The sequence below is a fragment of the Vombatus ursinus genome, unplaced genomic scaffold (genome assembly GCF_900497805.2).
Source record: "Vombatus ursinus unplaced genomic scaffold, bare-nosed wombat genome assembly UNPS02014807.1, whole genome shotgun sequence".
Taxonomy (NCBI): Eukaryota; Metazoa; Chordata; class Mammalia; order Diprotodontia; family Vombatidae; genus Vombatus; species Vombatus ursinus.
Window position 1 is genome coordinate 41,144,903 of NW_020954585.1, and position 21,856 is coordinate 41,166,758.

Consider the following 21,856-nt stretch of genomic DNA (forward strand, 5'->3'; position numbering starts at 1 on the left):
GGGCAAGTCATTTAACCCCAACTGCCACACACACACACACACACACACACATACACACACACACACACACACACACACACACACGCAAAAATTTTACATGTAACTGGGGAAAATTCTTTTAATAAATAAGTTAATTTTTTTTAAAAGTCCCACATACCTGGAATGAACTTCTTCCAAACCTCTTCCTCCCTTCAGAGCCCAATCTAGGGGCTATTTTTCATCCCAGAAGCCTTCCCAAGTATGCCCTAACCGAACATGATCTCTCCTTTCACATTTTCTTGGAGGACCTCTTCTAAACTTCAATAGTGAGGTGTCAAACAGGCAGCCAGGGGGCCACCTTGCAGTCTGTAACATGCTCAGGTGCTCCCCAAACTAGATTAAAATGTAATTTGGAAATACAATATAAATAAATATACACTTGAACATAGATAATGTTAACATGTAGTTTTCTAAGCCAATATGCATCAGATAGGGGGATCCTTATGTATGGTTTAGTGGTCCCAGTTTCTATGATTTTGATTCCCCTGCTCCATTGCATACATATCATATTCTATATTTCATTCCACATAGTTGTAGAATGGGCAGCTAGGTAACATAGTGGATAGACTGCTGGAGGATGAGGTTAGAAAGACCTGAGGTTAAACCCTCACTCTGACACTCACTAGCTATGTGACCCTGGCCAAGTGACATAACCACTCCCAGACTTAGTTTCCTCATTTATAAAATAAGGATAATAATAAATAGCACCTACTTCACAGGGTTATTGTAAAAGATGAAATAAGATTATGTGTGTAATACATATATGCATGTAGGATACTTAACAAACTTAAAATGTGTACAAATATTGGTTATTATTATTTGCATATATTGGACTATAAGCTTTTTGAAGGCAAGGACTGTGTTCTTTTATCTCTGTATTCACAGTACAATTCCTTTCATGTGGTAGGCATGTAAGATTTCTTTTTAAATTTTATTAAATTGAATTCTAGCTATGAAGCTTGAAAAAGGATTGAATGAGACCTCTCAGGAGCCAGAGAGATCTCTCTCAGGATTATGGAGGGGTGGAGGGTGGTTTACAGGGTTTCAAGATGTTCAAGGGATCTCATTTCTTTCTTTTTTTTTCTTTCTTTCTACCGGTGCAATCTTGCAATCTGCATGGAGGAGAAATTCACACAGCTGCCAAACACTGGTCTGGCCTCAATGTCTTCAAATAGAAGTTTTCTTCTAAATGTAGTTAGGGTGAAGGGTGGAGAACTGTACCTTTGCTTGTTTTGTTATAGGAAACTCCCACTGAGGAACCTCCTTCCACAGATGTAGAGCTCCAATTGTTTTGCAATTTCCATTCTGAGAGAATTGCCTAGGGGCAGTGGGAGTTTAAATGACATATCCAGGGCCACATAGTCAGGATTTGAACCCAGGCCTTCTGGACTCCAGCTTTTCCTGAGGCCAACTCTCCATTCCATGTTCCTCACCCACTCCTCTAGCTAAGTGGGATGGATACCGGGTAAAAATGAAAACAGCCTCTATTACTGTAATCATAGCAATAAGAATTCAAAATTTGATTCACCAGATTAGGATCACAATGCTCTGTTCTTGACATAAGAAAAGGTGATAATAGCTACCAAAGTGATTTAAAAATATAAAAAGAGTTATGTAAAACAGATCTAGCTGTATTTTTCCCCCTGATCCATGGGCTTTAATTTTGGGTTCTTTTCCCAATAGTAACAATGGATTTACACTGAACACACTCTTTGGCTTGGTCCCCTGTGTAACTAATGACTCACATTTCTGATTGGGTTGGCTGGTAGAGTTATAGATTTAGTCTAAAATAATAGAGCAGAAATTGTCTTTGCTCGAAGTTATTAACCCATCTTGGGGACCTTTCTACTTTACCCGGTAAGCTTTCACCAGCTAAGCTAACTGGGTTAATCAAATGGGGCTCAGGAATAATAGAAATGAAAGTAAGAACTAAATGGTGCCTGGATGTAAACCAGGAGATCTGTGGTATGAATTGGCCAGTGGGAAGAAGGTTCCAAGGTTGTAATCTGTGACAGTATTATTCTAGGAGTGGAAAAGAAAATTAAACTAGAAAGGCCAACACATGTCTGTGTGTGTGTGTGTGTGTGTGTGTGTGTGTCTATGTGTGTGTGTGAACTGTAAATGTGAAGAATAAGATGAATGAGGCAAGGCCTTAAATAAGGATTTGGTTTGATTTGAGGAGTGAATGGTGGTTCTACATTTTGTTTGGTTTCCAGAACTGGTTTCCCTTTCCTAATATATATTCATTCAAATGGAAGAATATGTCCTTTGAGTAAGCTAAATGCTGGTCCAGGTATTGGTTTACAAAGCAGAAAAGTGGTTGTCCACTTCCTACCTTCGAAATTCTCACTCATGTTTAACGTAACTGTTATGTATGCCAAGAAGGGCATGGCTACAGAAAGAAAAAGTGTTATTGGAAAGAAGAAAAAGAAAGAGTCCATGGAGAAAAAAGAATCAATGAATAATTCTACCACTTATCCTAGGAAACAACCCATACCATAAGGGAGTTGGGCTCTGTGGAGGTATAGTGATTCCTCTAAGTTGCATTCCAAATTCAAAACTCTTAGGTGATTTTCCTTTCAAAGAGAAGTGTCTGAAGCTATACTCCCAGAACCCAACAATAAGGGAATGAGAGCCCTCAAGCAAATACACATCAATGTTTAAAAATTTGACTCATAAGGTGGTGGTTTAATCTGATTTAGTGGTGGCTAACCTTCTTTGGGGACAGTGTGAGTGATTTCTACCTGACTCTACTGCAAAGGTCCACAAGAAGGGAAGATGATTTGTCTCTATCCCTTTGAATGCTTATCAGGATTAGAACAAAGTCTGATTTTGACTGACTTTTTTGAGTATATGTAGTTTGAGTTTATGTGCCTCCCGATACATAGATGCCAATGATCAGTATGGGACTTTACTATCTAGTCTCATTTAGTTTTTGCTGCAAGCAAAAAATTACTGAGGTGGGGGAATGTATTAAAATTCCAACTTCTCAGCGGAGTAGTCTAATGCTTAATCTCCAGCTTTATATTTTTCAACCTATGCATTCAAGAAATAAACCTAATTTGTCCACTACAATAATATCATAGGAGCGCTAGTTCACTATTGGCAAATCTCTTGAGAAGAAAGGTAAATGCAAAGTATTGTGAAAAGGTGTGGATTGAGATAAATTAATTTGCTACAATATATTAATGGTGATATAGGACTGAGAAGGGGGAAGAGATACATATCCTAGTTTGGAAGACAGCCAGTGGTCTGAAAACCTACAAATATAGTTCAGAAGGGGCAACTTTGCTCTTTTGCTGAGAAATCACTTGGCTGAATGGGGGAGGGGCAGAACTGGAGTAGCATTCGTCAAACTATTTCTGTGCTACTTTTTTTTTGCAAATACTATTGCATATAAAGATTAGAGCTGGCAGAAAAGGTATATTTATTCAGAACCTTCCATTTGTGCCCTTTTATTGAAGTCATTGGCTTTTTCCAGTACATAAGGTACTTCAAAAGTTGGACAATTTTTGCCCTAGTTTATATTTAAAAAAGAAAGAAAGAAAGAAAGAAAACTTAAAGCAAGGAGTAGACACCCATTCCCTTGGATTGGACAACTTCGATCTTATTTCGTACGGAATGTTCATAGGAAAGAAAAAAACTTAATTGAGAAATTTTATCCTTCCATGGAATTGTGTAGTATGGAGTGCACTGCTTTTAGATGTCATCAAGTCCATTACTTTCCCTGGCTATAGGGGTATTATTATGAGTAGATGCTTCTTCTCTGGAATAGAATATATAAAATAAACAGTCGGTGAAAAGCATGAAGAATTAACGAAGTGAAAATCTCAGGTTATTCCTTAGGCAATTGACATGAAATTGACCTTCTTAAACGCTAGCTGTTAAAGGACGTTCAGACCAAGGATGAATGAATCTCTAGGTCACTCAACTGTTTGTTTCGCCAGTCTTTCAGGAAGTAGCAGCAAAATAACAAGGAGCACCGGGTTGGGGAAGGCGAACCTCAAACCCCGGAATTCACCAGGTTCTCTTCGCAGATAACAGCGTGCACTTTCTTCTTGCCCGGGATCTCGTAGGTTATAGTTTTAAAAAGTCGGCGCTAGGACCTAGTCAGAGTCTGGATCCGTACCGCTTTCGGACGGCAAGAGGAGGGAGGGGTGAGGGGGAGGTGGGAAAGAAGGGTTGTGTAGGGGGTGTGTGTGTGGGGGGGAGAGAGTCATTTATGCAGAGAAGGCGCTGCTGCCATTTCAACTCACACTCCACAGTCACTACTCGGAGAGGGAGGGAGGACGAGAGAGAGAGAGAGGGAGGGAGGGAGAGAGAGAGAGAGAGAGAGAGAGAGAGAGAGAGAGAGGAGGGAGGGAGGGAGGTTTCTGAGTCTGACGGAGCCGAAGAGGCGCTCAGCTGCCAACACTCACACTGCCTGCTGCTGCTGCTGCCGCTGCTGCTGTTGCTGCTGCTGCTGCTGCTGCTGCTGCTGCTGCTGTTGCTGCTGCTGTTGCTGCTGCTTGCTGCTGCTTGCTGCCGCTGCTGCTCTCTGGGCCTTAGGGGAAAAGAAGGAAGAAGAAGAAGAAGAAAGGAAACACAAGATAAGCAAGTGGGGGGAAAAAGAAAAGGAGTGAGGAGGACGTAAAGAACTGCAGTGAAGAAGAAAGACAAACTCAAAACACTCATCTGTAAAGAGAAAACCAAACAAACCTAAAAGCTTCAAAACTGAGAGAGCAGCCCCTATCCACTCACTTCATCTCCCGAAGGGGAGAGGATAGGGTAGTTCACCTTAACAATCAGAAATGGTTTAAAAGCCAGCGCAAGGTCCAATGCAATATTCCAAGCTATTTCTAGTTTCTTCCACCTAAATTTGGAAGGGTTTCTCGCTGCGGCTGGGGATTGTCTGACTGGAAGTGGTGAACGTTAAGGATCCGCTGGAGCCCGGGGGAAAGGGAGCTTTGAAAGAGAAGTTGTGTTGATTGGGGTGGTTTCCCGAGGAGGAGAAAGGACGATGGGCTGGAGGAGTCGGTTCTGCCTGGGGCGATTGGACCTGCTCTGTGTGTTGGCCCTCCTTTTGGGCTGCCTGCTGCCGGTGTGTAGGACTCGCGTGTACACCAACCACTGGGCTGTAAAGATCGCTGGGGGATTCCAGGAAGCCAACAGGATAGCTAGCAAATACGGATTCATCAACATTGGACAGGTAACCGGCAACATCCCCCCCGCCCCCAATCCCTTTTGTTATCTCTCCCTTTCTCCCTCCCACCCCTTACTCTTTGAAACTTTCCCATCCCGCCTCCCGCTGGAGCCTCAGCGGTGGAGATAACTCTGGCAGCGGACCCCGGCGAACGAAGCTGAGCTAGCGGCTCACTTCCCCGCCCCCTAGCCTTCCACTTCCCCTACCTCCAGATGTGCTGTTGCTTGCCTTCCCCAGTCGTCCCTCCACCCCACCCCCTCGTGCGATCTTGGGACACGCACACATCCCATACGCATGCCACACACTGCACAAAATTCTCGAGGTTGTTTGCAAGTGGTTCGGGGAAGGCGGGGAGGGGGGTAGTGCTTTCCTTAAACTCTGGTCCTCTGCACATTCCTCCTCTTGTGTGTGTGTGTGTGTGTGTGTGTGCGTGTGTGTGAGTGTGTGTGAATTATTGGAAGGGGGTGTCTAGAAATAAGTCAATTGTTGGCGGGTCGGAGAGGTCAGACAGTGAAGAGGTTAAACTGGATAACACCGACTTGAGACGAGAAAGAAGTTTCCGAGTCTAGAGACTGAACACAGTGGAGCGCAGAAGAGAAGGGCGTTTGGAGTGGAAGAGGAGAAGGGGACGGGAGGGGTGTGTGCTGGAAGAGGGCTTTCCCTTGGTCGAAGCCCTGTTGCATATTTGGGAAGAGAGCTCTCTCTCCTTCTTCCCTCCTCTCTGGAGGGGTGGATGTGAACCGGAGAGTCTACATGTAGGGGGTGGTAATGGGAGGTGGAGGCTGGAAACTTCTCCCTTAAGATCTGCCTGCGAGTTCTTGTCTGGGAAGGTTTTGCGTCTGGTGTCAGGACTAGGTCCTAAGATTAAGAAACCGGTGCGGGGTAAGAAGGGCGGACTGAGTTCAGAGTACAGCAGGTAAAAAGATATTACTCAATCTCAGTTACATTCGTTGGGTGTTCATTTTATTTTTTTAAATGATAGTTATACCATTCTCAGGCACAGATTACGCCCCCTTCACCTCCTCCCCTCCCTCCCCCAAAGCTGTCCTGTCATTTAAAAATATAGATAAAATGAGGTGATTCTGTGGGGATGGATGATTGGAAACAGAACAAGGAAGCTTAGCTAAAGTCCTGCATTACGTGAAATTTACGTGTGCCCCTTTTCCCAGCCCCCATCCCCGACCCAGGTAACTCGGGGATAATTGATCTCCATCCATCTCTTTAGCTTTCCCGTTTTGTTCTTTACCCCTTTATCCCAATCCTCAAACCAAACCAAATCAACACAAACAAAAACAAGAAACCGAATAAATTGGGAGGAGCTGGGAAAAACTAGTCCCAGAAATGAAACACGTCTACCCAGACACGTACGCGTTCTCCTGGAGCTGAAGGGGGTGGAGGTGGCAGAAGATTCCAAGTGGAATAGGAGCCCCCCAGGCCTCTCTCTCTGGGACTCGTATCCCCGCCCCTTAGCACAGTCAGGGTGTTCTTGTGGCTTGGCCTCGGGGACTATGGGAGGTGAAGGGCGCCGGATCTGAGGGGTGAAAGGGTGCTGCTGCTGCTGCCTTGATAAAGAGATCCACAGAACACAGGGTTTCTTAGAAAGTCTCCAATTGTACATCCGTAAGCCGTTTATGCTATTTCCAGGGAATAGGAACCTGGCTGCTATCTCACAAAGCCACTTGTGACCGAACAACAAGATTGGAGGAGGTCGGTTACGCTTGGCACTGGACAAAAAAAAAAAAAAAAAAAAAAAAAACCAAAAAAAAAAAACACAACGTGGGGTTTGGGGCTGGCTGGCTGGCTGACCGTCTGAGGCTGCTGCTGCGAGCAACGCTTTCGCCCCCTCCGCAGCCCCTGCCAGGGTGGCGGGGAAGGAGGGAGGGAAAGGGGAGGGAGTTTCTATCCTGCTAGTTCGGCTCGCATCCTTAACCGAGGCCAGAGGAAGAGGCGGCGCAGAGAGGTCACGCTCTTTGTGCCCCAGCTCGCTTGTGCACGGCACTGTCCTACTTGCACTGACCAGACTGCAGCAGAGGCAGTGTCAACAGCTCAGCAGCTGCAGCGGCAGGAGCAGCAGCTGGGCTCCTGAAAAGTCCCCCAGTGGAGCAGGTCCTTTGGAGAAACAGAGGAAGTGCAGAGTTTGGGAAGAAAAGTGCGTGGGGTGTAGGAACGAAAGAAGGAAGGAAGGAAGGAAGGAGGGAAGGAAAGCAGGCCAAGGAAGTGTTTCTAATCTGAATAAGAGTTGTTCATGTAGTCAGCTTGCTTGGGACTCTGGGATCTTTCTCCTTGTCTGGAATTCACTCCTTTAGTGCCTTGAGATGCACTCACAGGAGTGCTAAAGCCAAACAAGTGACAGTGTCTATGGAGATTAACATTGAACTTAGCTGTTTCGTTGCCCAGTATAGATTTGACTTCACAAAGGCACATCTTTCAGTCAGTCTGTTAATTAGTTCATCCGTCAATTAAGTGGAAGGAGGGATATACTTAGGTTTCCTTGAATCTTGATTCATCTTGGGCACACGTTGCTCCATCTTTGCTCAACCTGTAAGGAAACACCTGGCTTGCTCTAATTCTACAGATGTTTAGTTCAAAAGCACCTGGATCCTTTCTAGATCCAAAGGGAGTGAGAAAATACTTGGATCTAAGCAGCTTCAAGAATAGCAAGCTGAGGAAACACCTGGGGCCTGCTGGATCCAGTCACAGACAGTTACTTAGACAGGACTGGAGTTCTGCTGCACCTTGGCACAGCAAGTGGAAGAAAGTGTCACCAAATCCCACTTTCTCAAATAAATATATGTACTTCGCTGTTTCACACTAACTTTCCTGGCTTTTATGAAGAACCTTAAAATGAAGATCTATGCTATGGTCATGACTCTGCAAATGCTTCTCTTGAAAACAAAGAAGTGCTGAGTAGAGGGTAACTAACACCATGACCATTTTCTCCAAAACTTCATTTCCAGTAGCTTTGACAGTGCTAATTACAAAGTTCAGAGCCTTTGAGGTTGTGGATGGGACCCCCTGGAACTGACGCAATAGGAATTGGAAAAAATTCAGCTGTACTTACAGTGTAAGTCATTTCCTCAACAGATCAAAGGAGTGTAACACTATCTTAGAAGTCACTGGGGTAGTAAAATCAGTTCACACATGCAGTGTCATTGCCTTGGCAGTGCCAAAAGTATTTCTTAGTCATCCTTCATTTGCTTTCGTTTAGTTGAGATCTCCTTTAAAACATGAACTTACCCATTTGTTTTTTTTTAACTTATTTACGTCAATCAAGCCAACTGTTGTTCAGTGTAAGCCAAGTAATTAATTTGCAGACATAAAATAACCTTAGCAAAAGAAAATTGCTTTCCTTTATAATATATGTAAAGCACTTTGCAAAGCTTAAAGTGCTTATTATAAATATGAGCTGCTATTATTATCTTTTTTCTTTACAATTTCAGCTACTTTTATTAGTATGCAGACTTTGAAATGAGACATCAATAATCCATTTTCTTTTACTAGCTAAGACCAGTATGCAAATTCCATTGGTTCAATCTTTCCTCATGTTCGCTTTAATCTGTGAACATAGAAGGAAAAAATAAAGACATGCTGATCAGTCACTTCCTTGTGGTCAATGGAGGACAATGATTTGTCTTTCTCTTCATCTTTAATACTTTATATGCTCTGAATCCTCTTTACCATGGTCAAGGACCTAGAGTCATGGCCCTGCCTTGTAAGACCCAGGGTAGAATGTGGCTCCTTGCTGTTTCTGAAGCTGTACTAGATCCCTTTTGGAAGTATCTGTGGTCTCTTCCCAATGAAGTCCAAAAGTGTGGGTTGACCCAGCATGACCAGGAGAAAGTCATAGCTTTGGAAACCTTTTCCTAAATATCTGTGCTGCAGGACCTAGCTGCTAGAGCATGAATTTGGCTTATTTGGTGACAAGGGCTGGCTTATATGTGGGGCTTGTTTTTCACTTTGGAAAGCTCTGTGTCACAGAACAGATATGCAGTCTCAGGGTAGGGATGTTCACTAAGAATTGAGCTTGAAGAAAGATAGGCTGTGCACCCAAGATAAAAATCAGAGATGATACAAAGGGTTAAACATTCTCAAAAGGTGAAGAGGATTCATACCTTCTTCTCATTAGGGAGATAAGGTTACAATTTGTATTTTTTTAATAGAATGTTTCCATTGGAAGGCCTTTGTTTCTCTGGATTCTATAAGGGGGACTAGCAGGATTGCCTTGGTTAGTAGCTGACACTTCCCATGACCTCACAGGATCCTAAGACCACTGGATCTCAGACCTCAAGTTGGAAGAGACCTCAGAGATGATCAAAAAAATCCTCATTTCACAGATGAGGAAACTGAGGCCCCAGGAAGCTTAACTGACTTGCTTGTTCATGGTCACACTCTAACTTTTACATCCCCTGAGTAGTCAATTTCATCTATAGAATCTGTTGCCCTTCAGGGAAACAGACAGCTCACTCCTGGAAGATCCCCTTGTGACCAGTGTAGGCATTCACTAGGCTGCCAAGACCAGAGAACTCCAGGGACTTTGACCTCATTAGCAGAATACTCCAACAGACTAAGCTAACCAGTTCCAGGCCAGGAGAATGAAAGAGTTGGGGGAAGGGTGGAAAGCTTAATTTGTATATTTTCCCTCTGAAGAGGAATCATGAATCTTTGTTTAGACCAAACCTGTTACAAACTGTACACAAACATTGGGGATCTTTATTAGGGACAGATTCCTCATCATGAGAAATAGGAATACTTCTTTTCCTTCATCAGTTTATAATTCTTGATTCCACATTTGAATTAACAGTGGGCAAAAGAAAAAAAAACCTACTCATTTAGGAGGCAGTATGCTCCAAAGGATCAAGCACTGACCTTGGAGGCTAAGATCACAGTTTCAAATCCTATCTCTGATAGTTACTACCTTCATGACCTTGAACTAGTCCATTAATATCCATTGGCCTCAGTTTCCTCATCTGTAAAATGCAGGGGTTGGACTAAAGGGCTTTTGAATTCCCTTTCTGAAATAGATATGTAGTGATATGAGATGGAACTTTAGTGGGAACAAGACTAAGCAGGGGTCTCTAGAAGGTATAGAAAAGTTGGAGGTGAGCAGAATCGAGCATTGCTTTGATATGGAGAAAGAAAAGAAAGGATGCTAAGCTGCAACCAAGAAACAAAGAGGAAAACAGATCCTAGAGTCTGTTTTATTGGGGATGGGGGAGGATCAGTGTCAAAAGTTGGCTAGGGAGGAGAATTAGTATGCCATTTTACTTGGAGCCTTTAAATGGAACAAAATTCATTCTATGATGGCTGTCCACCAAAACTTTAATATGATGCCTTATCATGACATGGATGTGTCTCCTGGTTCTCCAAGGCTATTCTAATAGACCAAAGTCCTACCAGGATAGAAACACTTCTGGCATGGGACCTAGGAGTGAACTTCTTTTTTGTTATATGATGCAAACTCAGAAAACAGGGAGGAATTTCATTCTGCATTAGTGGAAGTAGTAGCTACAAGGGTAAAATTATCAGTCTTTCCAAGTATTTAATAATATTTTCTAAACCATTTAGCACTACACCTTCATGGATACTTGGTTGGTACTTAGTATAACCCATAAAGCAATTCATCCATTCATTTTTTCGAAGCATTTATTAAGTACCTGTTGTGTACTAGTGGATGGAGTGCTAGGCCTAGAGTCAGGAAGACTCATCTTCCTGAGTTCAAACTTGGCCTCAGACTCGTATTAGTTGTATGACCTTGGGCAAGTCACTTAACCCTATTTACCTCAGTTTCCTCATCTGTAAAATGAGCTGGAGAAGGAAATGAAAAACCACTCCAGTATCTTTGCTAGGAAAATCCCAAATGGGGTTTCAACTGAAACAACTGAACTAGGCATTCTGTTAGGGACACAAAGCTGAAAACCAAACACTCTCCTAAAGAATCTAACATTCTATTGGGAGGGAACAAAATGTAAACATAGAATTCAATACAAAGTAAATAGTAATTTTAGGAAATGTATGTGACCACTAACAACTTGGGGAATTAAGAAGCACCAGTGTAGGAGGTGATCCTTGAAGAAAGCCTTGAAGGAACCTAGGAATTCTGAGAGGTAGAGGTAAGGAGGAAATGCATTCTGAGTATGGCACATGCAAAAATAGAGAGGTGGAAGATGGAATGGTTTATATGGGGAAGAGAAAGAAAATAGCTTGCCTGGAATGTAGAGTTTGTTAAGGGAATAATGTGAGGTTAATTTAGATAAATTGGAGCCAGATTGAGAGTTCTTTAAATGGAAAACAGAGGAATTTGTATTCCATCCAAGAGGCAGTAGGGAGCCATTGAAGCTTCTTGAGCAGAGAAGTAACATAGTCACACTTTTGTTTCCCAGGTGTCATTTTGACAGCTGTGTTTAGGATAGGAAGGAAAGAGGGAAAGACTGGTCAGCAAGACCAGTTAAAAATCTAGTGTAATAGTTCAAGATAAAGATGATGAGAGTCCTGAGCTAGGTTTGTGGCCATGTGATTAAAGAGAAGAGGACAAATGTGAGAGATGGAGGTAGAATACTCATTGATTGGACATGGGGAATGTGTAAAGGAAATAAAAATACTAAGGATGACACTGAAGTTGTGAATCTTAACCCTAGAAAGATCACTGGAACTTTGCTAGAACTAGAAAGAAGAAAAAAAATGTGAAAGTATATTTTTTCTTGGGGGGATAGAGAGGAATAATCATAATGAACTTTGATATTTGAATTGGTATTTGAGTTTAATACTGTATACCTTTTAGGTAGCATTTTAATTACAGTTATTTGGTCAGTTCATGAGTTAAATTTAGAAGAGTTTCTTAACCAGTGTGTACAGACAAGACATTTTGATATGCTATGTGGAGATATGCAGGATTTCCTTCCTCTCCACTGACATTTTTTTAAACCTTAGGGTACAATTGAGATGTCATTTCCCTGAGAGAAGGAAGGAAAGACAAAGTAGATAGTGCATATTCGTATAATAATGTGTATGTGGTTATAGGTGCAAAATACTGCTGGAGAGATGGTCAAATTAATGGTTACCTTGAGATGGGGTGAGAAGTTGATTTACTATCCCAAGCATCTCCTATCCTAGCATATTTGTAGGTATTAAATACTGAAAAATATTAGGAAGCATCATAAGCTGTTCAAATATAAGTTTTGCTTTCTTCCTCTTCCTTTCTTCAGCTTTTTTTCAATTGTTTATTTGTTTGTTTTTGTGCAAAGGAAAAACCTTTCATGGACCTGGATCATATAGCAGCTATAAACAATCATTCCTCATCAATAGCCGTGCCACAAAAGGATATAAAGTGAAAGAGATTGCTAGAGTTAACACAAATCTAATTGTATGAAGAGTAAAAATAATTCAGAAGGCATAGTTCACTGATGATAGGATTACAACTTTTTTTTAAATTTTGAGGCCAATTCATCATATATAGCTACTGGGGGAGCTTTCATTTTCTGTTCCCTTTAAGACCTTATTTAGGGCCTCAGACATCAAAGGTTCTCAGTAAATATTTGTTGAATGAACAAATGATGAATCTGAAAAGTGGGTGACTTGTTTTCCATTGATATGAAACTTTCAAAAATCTAATCAGATGATTGTTTTAACTGCCTTCAATTTCTTCCCTCTCTAGTCTGTCTTCTACGTAACTATCAGATTGATTTTCCTAAATAACATGTGCAACCACATCACCCATCTACTTAATAAACTTCAGTGGCTCACTATTACCCCAAGAATCAAACATAAACTCTTCTGTTCAACACTGAAAATTCTTTACAACCTGGGCCTCTCTTCCTATTCCAGTCTCTTACATATCACTTACCTCCATTCTAACCATAGTACCCTACTTGCTATTTCTCACACATGAAACTCCATCTCCTGTCTCTACTTTTGGATCAGTTGTGCCCCCACTCCTGGCACTATTGCCTCACCTCTACTTCTACCACTATCCCTAGTGTCCTTGAGCACTCAGCTCAAGTATCACCTTTGGCCAGTGACCTTCCCTTGTCCCCCAGTCTGCCTTTCCTTGTAATGGTAACTTGTATATTCTTTGTTGGTATCTTGTTTATTTTTCTTTTGTCTTTGGATCTTCTACACTTAGCAGAGTGCCTGGCATTCTAGTTGCTTAGTAAATGCTCACTGCACACCGATTGGCTGATTGATAATTACATTCCTCTGCTAATGTGGGAAAAGTTTACTAGTTCAGTTTAGCTTTAGGGCCCAGCAACAGTTTTAACTCTGATTGTCACTTGTAGATTTAATTAATAATAGGTTTGTGTGCCATTGGCTGGCTTCCTCAAAAAAGAGAATATTTAGTAAAATATAATTCTGGTATTTAGAATTACCCAGAACAGGAGGAGTCCCCAACCTTTTCCTGATAAGTTAATTTCGATTCCTCCAAATGCTTATGTTCGTTAGTAGGGGGTGGGGGAGGCTAGAAAGTGGAGTGAGGAGTGGGTGGTTCTGAGGGTATAAATTGCTTAGTCATACTTCCATCCACAGCCCTGGAGAAAAGGGAGCTGAGTCAGGAAGAGCCCTTTGGAGTCCTTCCCCACTGGAAGATTTGCTGATTAGAGTCTTTCTGTAACGACAGAGATAAAAGGAAAATAAGAATACTATGTAAAGATAGTATATGAATTAACATTTCTCCGTGTGTGTCTATGGTGGGGGGAATCAAAATGAATTTTGAACTAGTTTTTTAGTTTAATCATAAATTTATATTTTACTATTTGAAGTTATTGTTCACTTGTATAAAAATACATACATTTGAGTAATCATTTAAGTAAAATATATACATACAGATTTTCAAAGAATTAAAACACAGTCAAATGCACTAAAGATAAAATTTCTTTAAAATCTGCTGAAATAGTGGACTTTGAAATCATTTGGCACTTTTAGACCTTGTATTGCATATATTGTGTGTATCACCATACGATCATCTCTCTAAGCACTGATTATAATTTTGCCTGGAAATAATAATGATGATGATGATGATCACAATCATGATCATGATGATAAGGAAGCTAGGTGGCACACTGGGCTTGGAGTCAAGAAGATTCATCTTTCTGAGTTCAAATCTAGCCTCAGACACATATTAGCTATGTGACCCTGGGCAAGTCACTTAAGCCTGTTTGCCTCATTTTCCTCATCTGTAAAATGAGCTGGAGAAGGAAATGGCAAATTACTCCAGTATCTTTGCTAAGAAAACCCCAAATGTGGTCACAAAGAGTCAGGCACAACTGAAAAATGACTGAACAACAACACTGAAAAATAATAATAATGACCATAACTAGCATTTGTATAATGCTTTAAGGTTTGCAGAACACTTTGAAAGGGAGGTAGGTGCTATTATTGCCCATTTTACAGATGAGGAAACTGAGCCAGAAAGCAGTTAAGCAACTTTCCATGTGACACAGCTAGTAAGTGTCTGGGCTGGACTTGAACTCAGGTCTTCCTGATTTCAGGTTCAGTGCTCTCTCTACTGTACCATCTAGGTTGACTCTGGTACCTGCTTTGAAAAAAAAAAATTATAATCAGTCTAATGTAGCCTGATTGTCTGTAAACTACTTCTAGTTTGATGACTTGTTATTCATCTCTTTTGGAGATGTCAGTTTAATAGAATAACAAATAACTTAGAGTTTATTTAATTTATCTGTGAGATGCTTACATATGGTTTATTCAAATTAATTATGAGGTATTTTTGACTTCATTGAGATCAGAAAACATTATCCTCTAGTTGGTCCACCAAGACCAGGGCCAGGCTCTTAAAAGAGTCCAAGTGAATGTGGAGAGTGTATAAACTGATACATAAGGTAACTGGTTCAAACCAAGGTTCTCCAGTAATCAGTGGGTTCCTACTGATTGTGACAAATTGTGACTCTTATATAACTTTTCTTTTATTTTAAAGTATCACCCATATTTCATAAAGTATTCCTCCTTCCCCAGAAAATAATCCCTTATAGCAAAGAACAAAAAAAGAGAGAAGGAAAAGGTCAGCCGAGCTAACCAACTTATTGAATGATTATCAAAAGAATAAATCTAAATGCTATCACTTCTATCTTGCTGCCACTTTGTCCTCTTTGTCCTCCTCCTCCTCCTCCTCCTTCTTCTTCCATTGTCATCATCATCAAAGTCATAGTAGATATCTGTGATGTTAACCCTCTGGGGAACTCCTGGTGGGAAAACTCCTTCCATTGATGTATATCTTCAATTAGACTGTAATTTATAGCCTTAGGGAATTTCTTGGGTCACCAAGAATTTAGGTGATTTGCTCACTAGTATGATAGATAGATAGATAGATAGATAGATAGATAGATAGATAGATAGATAGATAGATAGATAGATGGATGGATAGATAGAGGATAGAGCATTTATTAAATACTTATTATATGTATGGTATTACACTTACTATATATTATATGCATGGTATTATGCTAAGCATTTGGGATACAAATATAGGCAAATCTCAAGATGAACTTAAGGTTACTACCTTTTACATTCTAACAGAGGAAGACAATGCATATAGGTAAGCTGGAAATGGTGGTGGATGGTACTCCGCAAGGGAACACCAGGGCACTGGTAAGTGCTAGGCCAAGGTAGAAGGTGAGAAGAAGTCTGAGGAATGAGTCAGAGTGACACGTGGCTGAGGGCCTTCTTAATATGGTGGTCTTGGGGAAAGAGTCACTGGTAAGGAGATATTGGCCTCCAGGAAGAGGTTTCTCTAGGGGAGGAATGTGCCAGAAGCGAAGGAGGGAAAAAAGTCTGGAGAGTGTCCGAGAGGCAAGATCCAGGTCTTCCCAACTCCTAGGTCTGCCTTTAATCCACTATACCACAATGGCCTTGCACATACTTTCCCAATTATTCATGCCATGTTTGCTGCTTGATTTTGAGGTAATGATAGCTTTGCTGGTTGTTTCTCTAACTCCACAAATACGTCCTCCACTGAATGCTTGGCTCACGTGAAGAAGGAAAAGAACCCAGAACTTAAAGGGAAGCCTTGCACTTACCTGAAACTAGAATTGTATATTACAATATGACTTTTAAATGGTTTGTGTTCTATAATGGTTTTACCACCAATTCAATTTAATGTTTTCTCCCATTGTTGTAAGGTGTTCCACATTTCTCCCTGTATCCTAGAATGCTGTTGTCATGAGTATAGCTAGCTCCTGATTAGTTTGAATAACGAACCCCCCTGAAGTGGTTCTATGTATTCTAATTCTCACTTTTCAAAGTTATAATTATATAAAATATCAGAAATGGTTCCAGCCCAGTGGAAATAAGTATTGTGAATTTGAATAATGCATGCACCACTTTGGGGAGATTCATTATTTGTACTAATCGAGACCTAGCTATAGTAAATATATATATATATTTTTTTTTAAAAAATCTGCCAATATGTAGGAGATGATAAATAGAAAGATAGAACACTTATTAAACATTCACTATGTGCCAGGCACCTCTAGAGGTACAAGTACAAGCAATAAAAAAGTTTTACCTTAAAAGAGCTTAGCTATAATGGAAGAAGAAAGATCTTGTGGGAAAGTGGATGGACTGAGGCAAGGGGAAGTAAGTGAAGTCCAGAGAGAAGTGGGGAGGTGAGGAAACTACAAATGCTTTGAAGTGGCACATGTACACCTGTTTTTCCCCTCCTATTTGACTGAAGGAAAGAATGTTGGCTTTGGAGTGAGAGAACATGGGATTAAATCCTGGCACTTTAGGCAAATCACCTAACCTCCTCTAGACCCCAGGTGTTAGGCTGATCAAATAAATGGGTTGGGCTATATTATAGGGATAGAGACTTGAGGCAACTCCTTCTACCAGTGCAGCATCTTCTCTACAATTTATAGCTGGAGAACTGAACTAGGATGTGTTGGAAGTAAGAAGTCTTCATGACTTCAAAATCAGGCACTTCTATCTACTATGCCAGTTGTTTGTGTGTGTAAGTAAGCATGTTTGCATGTATATGTGTGTATGTATACGTGTGTATAGTGTATATGTATATACACATTTATATTCATGTACACACATTATATATATACATACTCATGTATTCTATGTGTCTGCATGTACGTATACTGTATATTAGGAACTAGACTTGTGATATCATTGGTACAGGGAACTCCTAAGTGAGGAAAGTCTCTCTACCAATGAGGATTTGCATATTCTGCAACTTTAGTCTCAGAAAACTGCTTAGAGTATTGAGAGGGTAGATGACCTACCCAGTCACATAGCTGTTATGGGTCAGAGGTAGGTCTTCCTGGGTCTATCCACTCTATGTATTATATTAAATATATGTTTATTTATCAAGATTCACTTGCCATCCCAATCACACTGATGTCAATATTTTTTTTCTGATTTGATGTTAGCATCAAAGAGATATCTTGAATGACCTATAACATTCTTAGGTTTTACATTCAATCAGCCATGTGTGGCATCTCAGAAGTTGGTACTATCTCGGGGAAAATACACTTTGGTTTTCATGCCAAGACTGAAGCTGTTGAAGCTTTATAAAAAAACTAATCTTTGGACTGATACTTTTCCCAGTATGACCAAAGTGTTACTTATACCATATATACATGGGTAATAAGTGCTTAAGGACTGATGGGTTCCACCCCCCCCCTTTTCCTATGATGAGAAGCTTTTACAGCTGTGAAAATATGCTGACTCTCTCCATATCTTTTTCCCCATGCCTGAGCCTTGCTTTCTGGGGCTGCAGTTTCTCAACAAGAATAAAATTGGCCATTGTTGAATTAGTCTGAGTACAAAGCAGAGAGGAACAATAATCCCAGGACCTGGGGTCTTATAGGAAAATGTCCACAACAATTAAGTTTAGAAACCCATAGTGTATTCACCCTCAGCATCCTCTAGTTGGGTTTAAACAAGTAATTGTACTATATGGGATTCCATTTCTCAATTTCTGGCACAGGGCTGGGGTAAGCCAAACTTCAGTTCACTTAGAAATAATTACACAGTAGCTTCCGGCAAAGACTCGTCACATTTTTGGAAATGGGCCGTGGATCATCTTACTTGATTAGTACTTATTAGTCAGTGGAACATCGGCTATTTGAGGAATAAAAGGGTTCCCTTTCCCCCTTCTTCCACTTAATGCCACCTTTATTTAAGGTAAAAAAAAATATGTTACTTATTTAGTTGTGGGGTCGTAGAGAAAGGAAGGGAAGGGAATTAGCATTTATATAGCATTGTGTGCCAGGATTTTTTGTTTTTTTTACAAATATCTCATTTGATCCTCACAGAAATCCTATTATCCCCATTTTACAGTTGAGGAAACTGAAGCAAACAGAGCTTAAGTGACTTGCCTAGGCTCACACAGTTAATACATTTCTGAGGCCTAATTTGAACTTAGGTCTTCCTAACTCTGGGCCCAGCACTCTATCCATTGCACCACCAGCTGCCTAATGACCTCATTGTTTTTGCTTCTAGTCTGTCTAAAAGACTGAAAATTATTGGACAGAACAACTAGTAGACAGTGAAATGGGTGATCTGGTTTCTGTTCTCTTCCTACCATTGCCTCTAATTTGCCTTATAATTATGGGCAAGTCATAGCCTTGCTGTGCTTCAGTTTCCCTGCCCTAAATATCCCTTGAGCTGATCTGCCTCACAGGGGTAGTGGCATATTTTTAGGTAATGTCCTGCCCCCTTTCTCCCAGATATTGGTGAGTGAAAGTTGCTTTGTAAATGCAGAATATTAACATAAGACAAAACTTGGTGCAAGCCTGTAAAAAAGGCAACTTGGCTCATCCCACATTTGTTGTGTCAGTTTAAGGAATGATGAGATTCTTACTGGTGGTTTCTCTCAGTTAAATAGAAAGTCTTAAAGTATGTTATCTGACACTGTATCTCATAAAGACCAATAAACCAGTTGTTCCATTAATGAGTAGATTCTAAAGTCCAGGGCTTCTTGGAAAATAGACTGTCTCTATTACTTCTGACATCAGACCTTGGGACTCTTGCATGATCACTCCAGATAAGCTTAAGGAACAGGAACATTCCTAAGGTGAGAATCAGAATTCAGAATGACTGTATCCACCAGTCCTTCAAGCCTCAACTCACTGAATGATAAGCGTTTCTTCTAAGGTCCCCAGAGAACTTTCAGGCCATCAGTAGGGGTATTATGTTAGAAAGAACTCTCAATTTGAGGTCAAGAGCACCTGGATTTTAATCCCACCTTTATTTGACACTTAACTCCCGGTGTGACCTTGGGTAAGTAGTTACTCAAGTTCCTGGGTCCCATTTTCCTCCTATATGAAATGATGGGATTGGACTAGATGGCCTGTAAAAATCCTTCCAGTTTGAAATCTGGGGAAAAACATATTCAGGCAACGGTCTAAGTATAGATCTAGATGAGAAGTAGGAAGAATAGGGTCCTCTAAGAGGGACAATCGATGTTAATGGAAAGATTCAGATCATAGCCAATACACACATATTCTTCATGAGGATTCAGCTCAGTGAAGCAGTCACTGGTTTACATAAAGGTCTGTGGTGTCTCATTCATTTTCAGAAGAAGTCTCATGGTAAACCAACAGAGGGACTTACTAGGAAAGTAGAGAAAGTGTGAGACATCAGTGATTGTTTTCGCACTACACATCAATGTTTGAAGACTCTGTACTGAGCAGAAGTTAAGTTCATTGAAGGAGGTGCGGTGGTACAGTGGAAAGAGCACTAGATTCTGATTCAGAAGATCTGAGTTTGAATCCTGACTGTCACTTATTGTATGTGACCTTGGGCCATTTATTTAACTTCTCAGAGCTTCAGGTTCCTCCTCTATGAAATGAGGGATCTGAAATAAATGACCACTCAAGTCCGTTCCAGGTCTAAATCTATGAGCACAAGCATTTCAGAAATGGCACCTGGAATATCCAAGTATGGTCAAGCAGTGTCATACCCTATGCATTGAAATGTCCTCATTAGTAATGTCCTCATTAGTAAGAGGAGACTTTTTCAGTTGAGTGATTTGGTCATGTTTTCTAGATGGGCATCCCCTGCCTGCCTGCATCACTTCTTAAAAATTCTGAGCCTCAAGTTACCAGTTCTCCAAACTCAAACTAGGTAGAGAGATAGTGGATTCAGCATATCAATCTAGGTCAGGTGGAAGACTAATTATCATGAGGGAACCCTTGGTTCAGCAACAGGAACTGTCTAATCTGATCTTTGTAAACTCCTGGACAAGGTGGAACAAGATGAAGGAAGAAAAAAAAAAGCAGTAGGTGATGCCCTAGGCTAGAAGTTGTTCCTCTCTCTGATTTTCCCGTCATACCACTTGGTGATGCTATATTAAAGTTTAAAAAAATATGGGCAGGGGACCAGAATTTCCTAAAAGGAAACTCAGTTGTCTGGGAGTATAGTTGCCATGAGCAGTGCTTTTGCACCCCTAAATGATGAGTAACCATCTTCATGGAGAATAAACACAGTATTGGCGCTCCCACCTCTCAGAATGTGACTTTACATGCTTTGAGACTGGGCTTTGGCTTCCATTTAATCTAACCCTGTAAAATCCAGGTAGGAATAGGCCTAAAAAGTTCTTTCCAGCTCCAAGTCTATGAAATCATGACCCAAAATTTGGTGATTTTCATTCCAGAACAAAATGATAATAATGTGTTACATATAGTTTTTTTTTAATCTTAGTTTACTGAGAATTACTGCTTTTGTGGTAGGCACTTGGGGATACAAATACCGACGCACCCCCTAATATTACAGTTATTCCTTCCACATCTCGGGAGTTAGGGACACAGTGCTCCTGTGATCTGGAAAAATCCATGTAAAATTTTTTGGCCCTCTTTTCATACCAGAGAAGAAGTCTGAATTTTTTTCTTTTTCCTCTATGAAGTGTTTACAGTACCTTATTGTAACATTTGGGTTAAGTATTTGTCCATAGGCTATATGTAGGTCAATGTTAAGTAAAAATACTATATGAAAAAGAACTTTTTCTGTGTTGTCTGCAGCTTCCACAAAACTCCCAAAAAATTTCCACTTAATTTCTTATGCCGACCCATGATATAACCTCAATGGGGAAAGTCAAGATGTGGAAGGGTTGGATAACTAGTTCCTGTTTTCAAGGAGCTTACTTTCTATTGATAGGATAGAGCACACACAGAAATAAGTACTACACAACATACCACTGGACTATGTACTGTTTTGTTTTCTCGTGTGTATGGCTTGCCTATTGAAACAGATTGTAAGTTCCCTGAGGGCAGTCCTCCCTTACCTACCGAAAAAATTTTCTTTCTGTTAGGCTGCATCCTTGTTTGATGCTGACTCCTGGGTTGACCCTAACTTTTAAAGTTTCTAAAAAGTGACTTTCACTATTGAAAAGTTTAGTTAGATTTGTGGGCATTCATCTCTTAGTTTCAGGCCTTGGGTAACACAGGTGTGTATATAAGTTCAATGATTTGTTTGTTGGCAACATGCTGGGTATCATCTGAGATGTGAAAGGTTATCTTCCAAATTATGTGTTTGAAATGAAGCCAAAGTGGCAGATTTCCTTTGTTGACATGACCAAACAGCATTAAAAAGGTGTTTGGTTTGCTGATTTGTTGTCTGCTAAAAGTTGAAATCATTTCAATATGGAGCATAAGAGCTACATAAAAGTGAGAAACATTA

General features: G+C 40.6%; 1 protein-coding gene across 1 annotated transcript in view; it reads left to right on the forward strand.

Annotated features, from left to right (window-relative positions):
• Positions 1-4,561: 4,561 nt before the first annotated feature.
• PCSK5 (proprotein convertase subtilisin/kexin type 5) overlaps positions 4,562-21,856 on the forward strand; it is a 608,686-nt gene continuing 591,391 nt past the window's right edge. The window contains 1 exon segment of the mRNA XM_027875021.1: positions 4,562-5,227. Within this exon segment, the coding sequence (XP_027730822.1) occupies positions 5,039-5,227 (189 nt within the window). The 5' untranslated portion in view covers positions 4,562-5,038.